Raw genomic sequence first — 16,090 nt, forward strand, 5'->3', positions numbered from 1 at the left:
GGGGTCAGGCTCTGAGCTGAGGAAATCCTCAGGATTGAGTGAAGGTGTGCGTGCAATATACCGGCGGGCCAGATCTAATAGTAATTAGAAATGATCCTGCGGGCCGAAATTAAATCTACCACGGACCGGATTTGGCCCCCGGGCCTTGAGTTTGATATATGTGATCTAGATGGATTGTAAAATTGATTCACTGATCTGAAAAGGCTGTTTAACCTTGTCTAATGAAAAAGAAAAACAAAGCAATGCTGCCAGAAGTATCTTCTAGCCTTTGTTTGATGAAAGTAATACTCTGCACTCACCTTTTCTCCTGAATCTCCATCAGGCCCATGAGGGCCAGGCTTTCCTCTGTCCCCCTACAAGATAAAAGCATTAGATACAACCCTCAAGATATTTAGGACTGTTCTAATTTTAGCACAGCAGAATCTACCATTTGTTTTTGTATACCTTGCCATCATAGGATTTACAATGATCATGATAATAATGTGCAAATAACAACCTGCCATATGATGTGTAAGGTATTCATGCATGAGGTGTAAATGCCAAAATGACTAAATAAATACAGTGACATGCTTGGTTAACAAATCTAACTCACTCTGTGTCCCTTGTTTCCTGAGAGACCTGGCAGGCCGTCAAAACCCCTGTCACCCTGAAAAGTAATGGAGAAGAAAGTGCATTAAACCCTGAAAGACACAAACATATGGTAATGTGTAAACATTAGCAGAATTGTCCTAAAAGTGTCCCCTGGCAGAGCCTCCCATCTGCTCTGCGTATGTGTTGGGGAGAGGGAGCTTTCAGATTAGCTGTAGGTCTGCTAAAATGCTGCTTTGACTGATAAAGACTCTGTTCTTCTGTTAGACACAGCATCGAGGGAGCCTGATTTATTTGCTAACTCTTCCTGCAGCTGTTAGGTATTGAGTTGCCTTGTTGTCAATATATTTATATATATATATATATGTTTTTTGGATACATAAAGGCTTACACTTGCAAGTGAAGATAGTGTGTGTGACCCTGCTGCTTAAACGTGTGGTCTTGTTGTGTTCATGGAAACAGAACATCAAACCTCAGCATGAGATGTAACAACTGTCAATGTAACATTCACACACAGCAATAACCTCAACTAATATCCTATAAGCATGAAAGACTTCGTTGAAATGATCGCCTGCATTGCAGTGCAGAGAGATCAATAAAATCTTACCTTAGAACCTGTTTCACCTGGAGCTCCACGACCGCCGTCTGCTCCCGCACGCCCCTGTAAAACACACAATCCAGTTGAAATTGTGTTTTGCTTTATCTGGAATCTTGCACAATATGCTGTAAGCGGTAAATGCAGAGACATGTTGAGTGTTTAACCTCAATACTCAAGATATCTCACCCTCTTTCCAGCCTTTCCATTAATTCCTTGAGGGCCTGCCAACCCTGCTGATCCCTAGATGAGAAAGAAATAGAGTAAGAATAAATATATTTTAAAAGGCAGTCAAAAGGACAATTGGAAGTCAATAATGTGACAAAAAATCAAGTAATAATAATGTATTGTCTTACAGAGGGGCCATTGTCTCCCCGGTCTCCTTTGAGCCCAGTGGAACCTGGAAGTCCCTGCAAAAATACATTTCATTAAAGCATGACACGATGCACCAAAGCAATTTAACTCCAATTCAGCAACAAACTGACAAAATTCAAATGAGCTGAGAACAAATCATAATACAAAGATGTTCATGTTTTGCAACTCTACAGTGGTTTCACAAGCAATTTGAACATACTGAGCATGCATAATGATGTGGGTAGGATAGGAGGGTGAGAGAAGTGCTTGTGCCTGATGAGGCAGAATGTGAAGTTGAGGTTAAAGGTCGCAGGAGCCCTTGAGGCACGAGGCACATTTGGTCAGGGAGTGTCTTACCAGTGGGCCTGGTCGCCCTGAAAGACCCAGTGGACCTGGAGGTCCCCTGAGTGCCAGCTGGAAGGAAAACACAACAGGGATGTTAATGTACACTGCACAAGATACCTTTTACTTTTAATATGCAACAAATTGGTCTAAAACATAGAATGGAAAATATCAACAGTCACTGATGATAGTTGTACCTGGCTCTGTTGCAGGATAGCCTGTGCCTGTGCCTCCTGTGGAGACCCCACTGGTCCCTTCTGGGAATCACCTCCATACTGGAACTTGAGGCAATGAAAAAGATGAGTCAGTTCACACTGCAGGATTCACCAAATGTAAATGAAGTTCAATCACACAGCTCCCCCTTGTGGTAATGGCATTACACCACATTGTACCACTCTTGTCAGAATGGTGTAAGGTCTTACTGGAAGCATCAACAGGGTTCCTGGAGGACCCGGAATCCCATCAACCCCAGCAATCCCAGCACGTCCCGGGGGGCCCTAAAAAGAGAGTCAAGGAAAAGGGATAAACATTGGCTACTGTGTGCACAGAGAAAAAACTTCCCTGCAATCTTATCGTTGCAAAAACAACCTTTGGTCCATGTCCACATGTCATGACACATACAGTCCCTTAACTTCAGTTTACACACTGTAACTAACAATAATTAACAAGTAATTTAATGTTGCATTGAGTTATTAAGATTGTGTTTATTAGATTACTGTTAAAAGTTATCTGATATATATTCCAATCAGTAAGATATTGTTCCTATACTGATAAAACAATTTCATTTTATTTTAACTGACACTGGTTCCACGAACAAGTGAAGAAGTGGGAATATTTTTTACTAACTTACCACATTGGATTTTTTTTTTACCTAATGCCTTGAATTTCTACAGGATATTCCAATAATTATTAAATTAATTAAATCCTTAGAGTGTTAAATAGTATGTGTACATCTGTAGTGTATAGGCTTAAAGGTCCCATGTCATGCTTTTCTGGTTATTACCCGTCCCCTTGTGTGTTACGTAGCTTTTTATGCATGTAAATGGTCTACAGAGTCACAAACCCTCAAAGTACACCCTGTAGCGAGTAAAACTCTAACACAGAAAAGACCTGTCTGTGCTGCCCCAGAACACCTCGTTGGAGATTTCTCTTTTTCTTCCTGGTTACAGTGACGTATTTGGGTATAGTGACGTAACGTAACGTAACGGCTCCGCAGATTGGTCCAAATGGATACGTTTGGACCAATCCGCGGACTTCCTCACAGACACTCGGTGGGACGTTGCGAGGCTCACTGCTGCGAGGGGTCGGAGAGTGTGAGCTGGCTCACTGATGTGGGGTCGGCGAGACAGCGGGACACCATGGAACTCAGCCTGAGCACACACACAAACTCCCAGCCAGGCTGCGGGTGTGTGTGTGATTCGGGCTGGGTTTCGCTGTGTCTCGCCGTCTCGCAGACGGCCACTGGGCTCACAGGGAGGGGAGGGGGGGCGGCGGGGCAGGAGCTCCAACAAGCCGTTTAGGACAGAGAGTGAATACACATACTATACAGAGATGCTGTATGAGAAACCAATGTGATTTTGGAAAATTGCACAATATAAATCTATAAACAATGGAATTATGATAAGTAGAAATGTCAACTTCCATCCCTTAAGTCCAGTAGGCTCAGTTCACATCGCAGTTAAGCCCCAAGCTTTGTCCCAAAGGTGAAGGAGTTAAAATGGTGTCAAACTACTCATAAGGGCCCAGGTCATGACCTAAGCTGCACTCACCAGGTCACCAGGGTCTCCTCTGGGTCCTGGAGGGCCTGTTGGTCCAGCTGGGCCGAAGAGCCCCTGTGGAGGAAACATACAGAGCACTGAAACACACATTTATTTAGGAATATTTATTTAACTTATTACATTACATGTTACTTGTCAGACGCTTTTCTCCAAAGCGACTTACATACTCAATACTGTGAGCAATCCCCACAGGAGCAATTTTGGGTGAAGTGTCTTGCCCAGGGACACAACGACATGCTGACTGCAGTGGGGTTTGAACCTGTGCTCCCCTGATCCGAACACCAATGCTCTATCCACTGCGCCACACGCCTGCCTATTCTATTCTATGTATTATTGAAACCCTTCAAAAGCCTGACAATAATTCCTTTTCATTCCTTTATGTCGTTTTGAATCAAAGTATGGTTACTTATTTGTAAGGATACACTCCATTGTGTGTTAATGGTACACTAAATATTAGGAAACTATTTTCATACAGGGGTGTATTTTTAGGGTTGAAAAACGTATTTCCTATTCGGAAAACAACATATTGCATCCTGATGGTTATAAAATTACATCTTGCACCACATCTGGACCATTCCTGCTTATTTTCCACTGTGCCACATCCTGTACAGTCACAGAGACGAGGCATTGTCAAAAGTTCCATTTCCTTCTGTATTCAGACAGTGAAAAGGCTTACCTGTGGCCCTGGTAGTCCTGGGGGTCCTTCTACTAATGTGCCCTAGAAACAGGCACAGACAGACACAATTAGAAGAGTATTAACTCATTCCCATGCTTATAACTAAAGCTACTATGCTATTCATTAAATGTCTCTTGCATCTCACCGGCTCAATAATGGCTGGCTCTCCCTTCTGGCCTTTCTCTGCTCTGAGTTCAACCTGAGGAGGAGAAACGGATGGATGTAGATTTTTACAAATCACTTGACACTTGCATTTGAAGTTCTGACTACTGATTTGATGTAGTTCATGTTGAGAATTACCTCTGCATCCCACGTCTCTGCTCCTTCCCGCTCTGCAAAGTCAAAGCCTTCTTCGTATAATTCATACTCCTCATACTCTGGCTCTGTGTCATTCTTGTAATATTCATAATCAAGAACCTATTAAGGAAAAAAAACTCCATTCAGGTGTAGTAAATACAAAAATAAACTCGTAATTTGTTTGTGCTGGGAAGTTTCTCGCATTTTCAATGAACCTACCTCATAATCTGTTACATTGGGGCCCGCCGTTACCGTGGAAACTGAGAGATCATCGTAGAGGTCTCCGTAAAGGTCATCTCCATGCTCCTCCATTACTGGCTCCTTCACTGGCGTGTCCTCCTGCGGGCCAACACATGGGCTCAATGAGTCATAGCAGATATGAAGCAGGGGACACTGAGCTCTTCTCATTAGCACGCAGTGCTTCCAAGTTGAAGCACATTTTGTAACGCACAATAAGAATGTTAGCAAAACAGTTGTATTTTATGTGTTGATTATGCAGGATAAGTTGACAGGTGTGCAGTTAATGACATTGCTGGAGTGTAATTAGCTGATGGGCTGCATCAGATTTATGTGGCAGCATGGCAGAGATTGCCACTGCTACAGAAACAGCGTGTGCATGAAGCATTTGTTTACTTGGTTAATTAGCAGATAATAGACATGAAGGAAACATACACAATCATTCCTTGTTTGCTTCAGTGGGAGGTTAAAACAATTATTGGATTTAAAACAAAAATGATATAAAGTTATTTTGGCATTTTCATAATTCAAAATTTAGCAAATATTCACATTGAATGACCTCTAAACGCAATAGTTATTCTGCAGGTTAACATATAAGAAAATACTGTATGTAACCTCCATATCATGCATGTTTCACAAAAAAACTCACAAAAAAACACACAGGAAGAAGGCATATAGTAAGATCATCAAAAATGTCAAAGATGCGTTCTCCCTGCTTTCTGGTAGTAAAGGTGATGATTAGGATGGTGCTGGTTAGTGGTGGTGGTAAGAAACTGGAAAGGGAAGAGGTGCTTGCTATGGTTAGGAGGTATTAAGGGAGTGATCAGTCAACATGGCAGGATGGGGTGGGGGTGGAGGGCATCTACAAGTGAATTTTTCTACCTCCTCAGTAACCTTTGATTCAGGCAGTGCACTGGGCAGCACCGTGCTGGCCTCAGCTGTAGAGTCAGGCTCATGTGTGGGCATCTCCATGAGGGTTTTGTCGAAGAATTCAGTGGGGATGAAAGCTTCTAAGATGCTTTTCATTTCTGGAAATGCTGTGGTCCGAAAAGGTTCTTGGGATAGATACTCCGGCAGTGTTGTGGACACTCTGAGAAAGCCATCTTCGAAACCCTCTCCATGTTTTTTCTTTCTGGATCCCTTCTTGCCCTTGCCCTTGCCCTTGCCTTTGCCTTTGCCTTTGCCTTTCCCTTTAGAGTCCTTGTCTCTCTTCTTTTTGTTCTTTTTGTCTTTCTTGTCCTTTTTGGAATGCTTCTTTTGTTCATCGGGCTGGTCACTTTGCATCAAGGCATCAGGCGCAAGTTGGGACTTCTTTTATGAGAAAGGGAATGCAAGAATGAGGGCACAGGTAGAGAATGGGGGTTAAACCAACACTGCTGTGAATGAAAACACAATAAGAGAAATAGCCGAAGACAGTAAAGTAGTGATGCAAACAAGCACTCTTATAGGGCGAGACATCTACTGTGATTCCCATTGAGCTGGCAAAAACCCAAAGTAAACATAAAAAGAGGGACAAACAAATACAGAGTTGTTTGCTCGTGATGCTTTGTGGGGTCAGGGGGTCACTCTTTATGGTCCTAAAGAGATGCTAATTCTGTGTGCTCTAGAAAATATGGGTTGTTTCATACTGCAGTGAGATGTCCATTGCATGTAAGTGATTTGAAAATGACTCATAAGGCCAAGTCTGGAAAAGTCATCAGAGAAGTGATTTTGATCCACTTGTAAACAAGGTCAGTGTTTAAGGAGAAATGATGAGAAGTAGGTCAGTGGAATGACGGATGTTGACATTCTGGATTCAGAGCTCATTTGTCAGCTGTAGTTCTTTAAAAGCCAGCTGGATGATTATGAAAATGGCCTAACACTACCATTAGAGTGCCATCTCTGGAGAATAATCAGTGACCAAGCACACACATTTGCGTGCAGACTCAAATGTTGTCACATGTGGGAACACAAATATTAGTGTAAGCACGTGGTGACAAAAAATGAACACATGAGAAATGTAAGTGTTCAGTTAAAATCATGTAATCCTTGAAGTCCAGCTTCCATTGGCCTCTATTTCTCTGGCTGCCTCCCTTCTTCTTATCTCTTTCTTTCACACACAGCCAAAGAAATATACAGTAATTTATATCCATGATTGAAGGAGGAAGGGAAGAGCTATTATATCATGCTTGAATTATGTGTGTGTGTGTGTGTGTGTGTGTGTGTGTGTGTGTGTGTGTGTGTGTGTGTGTGTGTGTGTGTGTGTGTGTGTGTGTGTGTGTGTGTGTGAGATAAGATTGCGATAAGATTGCACTTTGCTGCATTTGAAAGAAGACACTTCTCCTTTGACTGATGGCCTCTTCTATCTATCTTTTTTCAAACAGACTCGGCACGCTTGCACTATACTCAGACCTTATTTTGGCTCGGACTCTTGGCTGCTTATAAATCATACAAGTCTTAGGGAGTCATAGCTCTATTGATATGCATGCTTGGGCTGCTTGTAGTAGTTGGCTGTGAAGCAAGTGCTTCTCCAAGCCCACTTAAGCAACTATCGTAAAACACAGAGCTACTAAACTACGGAAAACTCTTATTCAATCAAACAATCAAAACAATAGCATGCATTGAAATAAGCAGACTTCAGTTGTTGACCTTATACTCTACTTCACTGTAGCAACTTTCCAAAAACTATACCAAGATTTGCGCACGTTTTTTAATTGAAGGCATTGCCTGCTGTTATTGGAAGTACTGACCTCATGAATCGTTGGCAATTTGCTGGTGTAGGGCAAATCAAAGTCACAGTCTGGTATGTAGTTTACACAGTATTCGGCAGCATCATTGGCATCCTCCAGAATCAGTAGTTGCTGAATATCTCCCTGAAATACAGGCGGACAGAAATGATAGAAGTTATAACGTCAGTCATACAGAAGAAGCAGACAGAAACATACTGTACAGCAGCTGCTACACTACACAGTGAAGAGATGTTACAAGTACCAGTAGATTGAACATGTATCAAAAGAATAGAGACAGTAGGGGAACAACAGAACTGCGTTCATAGATGTAAAGCAAGATACTGTATAATACAGTAGCATCATCAAACTAGAGTTACAATTGCTACTGACCACAGCTTCTCTGAGTTCCCATAACTCCAGGAGAAGTTTGATTGTGTACACGAAACAGTCAAATAGCTTTCTCTCACCCCCCTGTCAGAACCTTTCACTTTCTATCCAGCCCTGGAGGCAAAGCCAGTGTCTATACTCAAACTCACACACAGACAGCACTGCTGCACCCTGCAGCACTAAGCCCGGAGCCTCTGTTACCTTCAACAGCCTTACATTCAACATCACTCTGTCTTCTGTCTACTTTAAACTATTACATAATGCTATTTTGAGCTAAGATACTTAGTATATTAATTGTCGATTGACTTATTAATCATAGAATTATCAAATTAAAACGCCAATGGTTTACAAATGCTTTCTTACTTATATTACAATCAATAAATACTGAGTGGGTGGGTAGGTGGGTGGGATGTAGGATAGAGGGATGGGATTGAATTAATCCAAAATGTTGTGCAACCTGAATTGTCTTCTGTAATGTGTTGTAAATTGAATATGTTGCAATAAAAAATGTATGATAAAAAAAAAAGAAAATACACACTTTTTTTTAACTAGAAATAAACTTAGATGGCCATAATGGCAAAGTGTTTGAGAACGTTTAGATGACATTATTGATAGGAGTCCATGTAACTGACAGGCCACTGCGAACATACTGTATTGCCGCGCGAAATGTTATCCAGTGACAGCTGGGCAACCATTTATGATAAAAGGCGTCAAATTAACTGCTTGATGTTGTGGTAATTATAGTCCCATTTTAATCTCATTAATTAGGCTTTAGTGGCCAGGGGTGAAATCAATCAAAACATATCGTATTTGTGACACGGCAATGGCTCATATATCTTCCATTTCAGCCTCTGCTGTATCAGCAATGCAAGTCTATTCAAAGTCTTAATAACCATGCAGGAAACTGTAAACATAGGAATAAGCGTGGACATTATGCTTTCATTTATGACATCAAACGTAAAAAAATTGTTCTTATCCACTAATCCTTTTACCTCGCTGTTTCAGCTAGAAGCCTGTGTTATGCAAAGGAAAATATTGCACTCTGAGGTGAGAGACAGAGAGAAAAGCAGTGGGGGGAGTTATTCCAATCTAATCCAATCTCAATTTGAGATCAAAGAAAACACTTTCACAGAGAAGTTTTCCTGTTTTCTTTCCCAGCAGGAGCTCTCCTAGACAGATTGAGTAAAGTGTTGCCCAAAATAATGCAAGCGCTGCCATTCTCCATTAAGGACAGGGCAAAGACTTCTGAAGAGGACACAGAAAGGGAAAACACCTCAGCTGAATCCACACATGAGGTCACACATGGCTTTGTTGGCAAGGGTTCATTAGTGTTTCAGAGTGACCTCTTTGCTTTCCCCAGCTGTCTGCAAAAAGGTGTGTGGTGCCAGAAAGCAAACAGTAACCTCCCTTCACCAATTCACAAATAAGTAGACATTACATGAGGTGCAGATTAATTTGCAGTACCGTAATCAGATTCCAATCTCGTCAATGAAGTACTCGTGTGTTTGTGTGACTCATAACCTCATGTGGGTGAAAGAAAAGCCAAAAGTATAAGCTCACAGAAGGAAAACAGCATGTGGATTCTCCTTATTTGTTTAAAATGCAGCAGATGCTCACAACAAATCAAAAACCTCTGGCCACCTTGAGACACAAGTTATTACCAAGGGCAAAATATTACTTAAATAGACCTTGACCGTTTTAATGTGCTTCTACAATTTCCTTTGTAAAGCAATGGGGTGCTAAGTATTTACATAAAGCAGCCCTTTAATGATATGCTTGACAGGTTTGGGTTTAAACATGCCTGTAAAAGTGAGCCAAAAACATCTTATTTCCAGCCCTAATCGAAACGGAAATGTTCTGAATTTCCTAACAAATAAACTCTGGCTGGATCTTATCGAAGCAACCAGCGTGTCAGAGGGACAAATAGGGCAGGCAGCGGCCAAAGGAGCACAACCAGGCTGGTGGACAGTTTAATGTTTGTTACATTTCAACACCAAACTTTTGTAGTCATTTGTAGGACAATCTGGAAGCAATAGAGACATTAGTGGCTGACCACGTTGCCAATGCTCCCACGCTGAGCTCCCACACTGGGCCGGAACCAGGGCCTGGGAACAGAGGGCCGAGGTCAGCCTGTTAATCTCTCCTCCCCTGGTACCAGCCTCACCAGAGGTGTGTAACACTGAGGCCTAGATATGCACAAAGCTGTGAATTCACTTATTTTACCATCACATGTGTCAAAGAACAATTAAACGGATGGCTCATTTGAGCTTCTTTCGAACTTTAATAAAATGACCAGAATAACCGCAGAAAATATGATCGGACTAAAGGATTGATTGGATCCTCTGAAGGGGTTTACTCTCCACAACAAATCGTTTTGAGGATGATGAATAATGGCATGAGAGTGTTTTTGGAGCAAGGCCAAAGATGCAACTGTCTTTTTTGTTTCTAAAAAGGGAAATGTATAGAGCCAACAAGGGATACATTTCCTTACTGAAGTGGGATATAAATTCATTTAAAAACTGGAATGCCTGTTATGTGAGAGGGAAGGGCAGGAAGGGAGCGGAGAGTAACGTATTGCATGGGAGGGGTAACTGAGGTAAGGTTAATAGAGGAGTTAAGGGTAATGAGTGGACAAGGTGAGGAAGGTAGTTATTGACTACACACAAAACCCGAAGGCTATAAGTGTTTACTTGGACATCTGTTTTCTCCTGGAGAAAGTGAAGAAAGCTGTGGTTTCTGTCCATTAGGCCAATAGGGGGTGATAGCCTCTGTCACCTTCCTCTGTACTCTACTTAAGTTAAATAGTGTGTTCCCTTTTATAAACTGTTGGTTATTTTCGGTGTCTCAGGGGACAAAGATTTGGGGGGATTTAATTTCTCTGAATTTGATATGTTTTATACCTCTCCCTATCTTTTTCTACTCTTTAGTGCTCCTGCTGAGCAGAGACCCTCGAAGGCATGGCAGGAGAAAGGGCTTGAGCTGATCTCTATTTCATGCTGTGGGCGAGAGATTTGGGATGTGTGGAGCCTCTTTGAGAATGACAATGGAGCAGTGGTTGTATATTGTCATGGAAAGCACAAAGAATGACTTGTGGCAATAAAGGTTACCGCAGAGAAATAAAGGAATTGGAACCTCTCCCATGGCTTAGTTTGAAGCTTTGTGCTCCTCCACGGTTTCCCATCATATTGATGCACCTTTGACACAATTCAATGTGCTTTACTTTTTTTTGGTAGATGCCGTTTAGAAAAACTCAATGTTTCTGTGATACAACTAACAATTAAAAGAAATATACAAAGATATGAAGCAGGTTTTTTTCCTGAGGGAAGTCAGAACCATCACAGGAAGAGGCCAAAGAAAACAACATGTTTCCAATGTCCAACCGCATAGAGAATGTGTCAATACTTGGCTTTGCAATGAAAATGCTTTGTTCTTGCTGCCTTTGAGTGACGGTAAACCCCTGTTGCCCCATAGCCCCTTGAACTATGATGTTCCCTGTTAAATGTTTTCTTAGCTTATTTTAGTAATTTATTTTATATTATACTTATCCGACTGTTTCTCAGACAAAACTGTAAATTGTACCATGCCATATAGACAGGGGCGGACTGGGACTGAAAATCAGCCCGGGACTCTCGACCGGCCCACTTCGGTACCGCCAGCCCACCTCAATACCGCTAGTAAATACCGCTAGTAACTTGTCAACGGGGGGGGGTGCTAATGACTTATCCGACCGGCCCACCTTGGTACCGCAAGTAAATACCAATAGTAAATTGGCGACGGGAAGGGGGGGTGCTAGTGACTTATCCGACCGGCCCAAATCGTCCGACCGGCCCACTTCAGTACCGGCCCATCGGGATTTGTCCCGAACGTCCCGATGGCCAGTCCGTCTCTGCATATAGATACAAACTATTTGATGTAGGCTCCCCATATGTTCAGGAATCGATTAACACCCAGGACCTTTACCGATAACCCACATACTACCTTTTCTTTGTCTGCCTCAACAAGAGATGCCTAAACACATTTGCTGGAAATCACCTTCATTGTTTGAACACAATACATAATATATTCAAACTTCCCATACTTTGACAATATCCTACCTCAAATACTTCTTCGTCAAGCAGCCGTCTTCCGAATACAGTGACACCCTCTGTGCTGACTACAGCGTCGTCTCCTCGCAGAAGATCCAGTGTCTCTATTCTCTGACAGTCTAAGTACAGGGTCACAGACTTGCCCTGCACACTGTAGGCTATCCTGTGCCATCTGAAAGAACAAAGAGCGAAGGAAAATTAATGGAAATTAGTGTCTGAAGAGAATTCTGTTGCCCAGCAGAATCAGCAATACGAAAAGGTTTTATACACCTCTTTAATTAAGACATTAGGACTCATTAGGACATTTAAGGTCAAGAACATCAAGTGTGCTGTATGAATCAGACACCCGCCTCAGAATTGAAACCTTGGGGAAGTTATACATGCACATTCATTGTATATTATACAGTGCTGGGAAATCTCTCAAACACACAGATGAGATGCTGTGTGCCATCACATGAAAAGAAAGACAGCTATTTTGTTGCTTGAATGGAGACTTTTACGCTCAAAATACCCACTTTCCATCTGCTAGGTTGATTTTCTTGAAGATTGGGTACATTTCTGGTGTGGGTTGCCCCTGCTGGTCCTCATATAGGAAGACAGGCGAACGGCCCACTTCGAGCCCCAGCTGCTGCACCCCATTGACATCATACACCGAGAGCAGGAAGAACTGGGAGCCCTTTTTAGCTCTTACTGTAGCCATCACGGAAAAATTCTCAGGAAATGTGGAGTCTGAGAGGAAAAGAGAGGAGAGAAGAGAAGGTCATACACGAGAGAGCACAGCAGGGAGTGGATATTTTTATAACATGCAGGCACCACCCGCTGCCAGTGAGACTTGAGTAAAGATAATAATGATGAAAAATATTGCCCACGAAAGCAGTGAACACTCACGAGGAGGAGTAAAGAGAATTAGAAGTCAGATGTTTTAAGGTTTCTACTGAGGGAAGAATCCCTCTCAAAAGTGTCACATTTAATAGATTCTGCAATTTTTTTTAAATCCCACTTCGAAAAAAGTCAATTACCAGGGAAGAGCTGTTTGGTGGGAGCGCTGAGCTGGATGTTTTTGTCCATTTTGTAGGCCAGGTCGGGCTCCTCCAAACCCTTCCTGCTGGTACAGAGACCGGCCTCCAAGGAGACCCCCTCCATGTTCTCTGACAGCTCCAGCACTTGCAGAACGTCAATGGGATTAGCTGGAAAAGGAAAGAAAGGAAACAAGTTAACCTTCTGCAAATTGTGATACAGCAGATAAAATAAATATGTTGGTTAATATGATTTGATGCTGCCGGACTATTCCTAATTCCACAGATTTAAAGTAGACAGTTTTTAATTTAAAAAAAGATTTCCTATTTTATAGCCTTGGACAAAACTATAAAATATTATGAAAGGCTGGAACTCATAGCCGATTGCAGAAGCATGCTTTGAGTCACATCAGTATGACAGCACTTTGTTGTCTGGCTCAGTTAAGTGCCGGTTGTTACAGAGCTGAAGAGCAGGGTTTAGTGTGGCTGGAAGCTTGTTTTTAAAGTGCGGAGGCTTCCTGCTTCCTAGTTGTCGGAAGAGACAGGCTCCTCTGAGATGTGGCGGCAGGTGGCCAGGCTTCTGTGGGGGTTATTATAGGATAGGGGTGGTACACAGACTAACCCATAATCCTACTGCAACACACCTGACAGCTGACACCTGCACACCGCTCACTATGCACCAGCGAGCAGCAATATGTCCGTATCGCATTTATCACAATTTAAACACTTCATGGGCATAAATAGGCGCATCAATGATTCATGTATTCTTACAGCTAGAACATCTGTCCTAACTTGTCATCTAACTTTATTTTAAATCTAGTTTAAGACAAAGATTTGTTCTCCATTTCCCCTTGTTTCAGGTTTTATCAAATTTAGAAATCTAAAAAAACAAACAGAACAAGGCTCAATACTGCAATACTATCTAGAGATAGTTTTCTCATGAAAACTCTTGAAACAAGCTGATTTGAATTACAAGAAAACCAATCTTATGTATTGTTAAGATAGGGATTTATTTTGATGAACAGATGTCTCTGTAGATTTGAAGTATCTGCCAGTGTTGGCTCTCTCATTACAATAAGCCTCAGCTTTATTCACAGTCCCCTGGTCATGTTGTCGAATGTATGTTGATAAAGGGCTGCCTTGAGCATTAGTCAGGATCAGAGTTTTGTGCCTAGTCAGGCTCCCACCAGCTGCTGGAGAGAGCCTGTTCAGCACTTAGCATTCCAGACATCTGAAATGAGGATCCTAAACCCAAATTGCCTCCTGTAGCTCTTGCCGCTAATACAGAGTATGGCCTTTTCTTCCCCCTTGTTAATTAAACATGTTGCTAGAGTATACAGTTGCCCAGGCTCTGCATGCAGAAAAACACCACATTGCATTTTATGGCATTATTTGTTTGTATAGCAGAGGCCATTTATTACAAGCAGCTTTGTGAGCTTGCCTTCTCAGTCCCCTAGCATGGCAACAGGGTTGTAAATAGGTTAAGCTGTGAATTATAGCCAGGCTCCAACAATGGAAGACATTTGGTAGGTAGCAGATCTAAAGGTATTTCAGACCATAGGGCTTATGTTTTTATTCATATCGAGTAATAAACAAGCAGTGTATATTCAATAATTAAAGAGGATACTGGCTTATAACAGCTGAACCCCCATACAGTTATATTTGTGTGTTCCCCCCCTGTGTGTTCACCACACACAGTCTTTTAAGATAATATTTAAATCTACTCTAACACTCATGACAGTCAACCAAGACCTTAATGTCAAGGAATAAGGTGTTGACTTAAAAATATCACTGCCAAATCACCTACATATTCAATGGTTAATGAATATAGTCCCTGATATCGTTTTTGATTTCACATGCACTTCGCGATGTCTTTCTGCCTGATACAGGTGCCCAATAAAAGAAATGCCGATAAATGACAATGCTGGTTGCTTAGCAAGAAGAGTGAATATTTTGTTGCAACCATTTTGACATTTACATTAAGATAGTTAGCTGCATCCTCGAAAGCCCTTATCAGACCTCTGCTTTTGAAGCAAAAAAAGAAAAGGCATGCCTTGCCAGAGTGCCAGAGTCTTTTATTCTTTTAACTAAAAGCTTAATAATCATCTGCATATTTGTCGAAACACTAAACTAACTTTGCACTTATCATCATGTCTGGGTCCTAGTTCCTAATGTTTGTATTTCATTAATTTTTTGATCCCAAATGAACTCTTTTTAGCTCTGATCTGGCCTTGACTGGTGCTGACTTTCAGTCTATCTTTCTTCCTTTCTCGCTCATTCATACACATGCACAGGGAGAACAAGTGGTCATAAGACATAAGTCTGAATAATCTTCTAAATTGAAACAACATGGGTTTTATTTAGCAGGAATGTTTGATTTGTTGTCAGCCTGTCCAAGAGAGCACCTGACAAAATAATCTCAAAACAAAATAACACAATTAACTTTCCTTCAATTCTATTTAGTTTTTCTCTAAGAATTTCAAGTTATTCAAAGACTCTATCTCCCTAAGAACCACATAAAGTGCATTTCTGCCTCAACAAATATGTGTTATGAAAATCGCTGTGGCCCCTTTCTAAACATGTTCAGCAATGGGCTGTCAGGAGACTGATGACCTCTGACACTCTCAAGACAACAGAGAACAGTCGAGATGTGTAACAATGCCAAAGGGAGAAATCTGAGACGAGCAGCAGAAATTCCTCCAAAACAAGAAACTGCATTCACAATGATCTGTCAGATAAACGTGCAGAGAATAATAGGCATCTCACAGCCGATTGTCCAAAATAAGCTGTTATAAGTTAGGCAAGCGGATTCAATAACAGGCGAAAACCTGTGCTGAACTTCATTGGATCCATCCATTAAAGTTGCTGCAAAATATAATCGAATACAAGCATAAAATATGTGGAAGGCGGCTGGAGCCTGTATCTATGGAGCAATACAGGATAGATAGTGATCTATAACCTGCTTTGAATCCCTTTATGTTACCTTAAGTTGTGCCAATTATTGCAGGCTCTTTATCTATCCTGCAG

General features: G+C 41.7%; 1 protein-coding gene across 3 annotated transcripts in view; it reads right to left on the bottom strand.

The window, feature by feature from the left end:
- Positions 1-16,090, bottom strand: part of col5a3a (collagen, type V, alpha 3a) — a 44,815-nt gene that overhangs the window by 23,376 nt on the left and 5,349 nt on the right. The window contains exons 2-19 of one of the 3 annotated variants that reach the window (XM_010779302.1): positions 13,067-13,234; positions 12,563-12,776; positions 12,057-12,219; positions 7,597-7,719; positions 5,762-6,178; positions 4,850-4,969; positions 4,634-4,750; positions 4,479-4,532; positions 4,334-4,375; positions 3,649-3,711; positions 2,302-2,376; positions 2,077-2,160; positions 1,895-1,951; positions 1,540-1,593; positions 1,373-1,426; positions 1,196-1,249; positions 593-646; positions 300-353 (exon numbers count right to left, since the gene is read on the bottom strand). In XM_010779302.1, coding sequence (XP_010777604.1) covers positions 300-353; positions 593-646; positions 1,196-1,249; positions 1,373-1,426; positions 1,540-1,593; positions 1,895-1,951; positions 2,077-2,160; positions 2,302-2,376; positions 3,649-3,711; positions 4,334-4,375; positions 4,479-4,532; positions 4,634-4,750; positions 4,850-4,969; positions 5,762-6,178; positions 7,597-7,719; positions 12,057-12,219; positions 12,563-12,776; positions 13,067-13,234 — 1,967 coding nt within the window. Of the gene's footprint in view, positions 1-299; positions 354-592; positions 647-1,195; positions 1,250-1,372; positions 1,427-1,539; positions 1,594-1,894; positions 1,952-2,076; positions 2,161-2,301; positions 2,377-3,648; positions 3,712-4,333; positions 4,376-4,478; positions 4,533-4,633; positions 4,751-4,849; positions 4,970-5,749; positions 6,179-7,596; positions 7,720-12,056; positions 12,220-12,562; positions 12,777-13,066; positions 13,235-16,090 lie in introns of all 3 variants that reach the window. The other 2 variants (XM_010779301.1, XM_010779303.1) reach the window with 2 other exon arrangements.

This window comes from Notothenia coriiceps, unplaced genomic scaffold, assembly GCF_000735185.1.
Source record: "Notothenia coriiceps isolate Sejong01 unplaced genomic scaffold, NC01 NC01_scaffold00020081, whole genome shotgun sequence".
Lineage (NCBI taxonomy): Eukaryota > Metazoa > Chordata > Actinopteri > Perciformes > Nototheniidae > Notothenia > Notothenia coriiceps.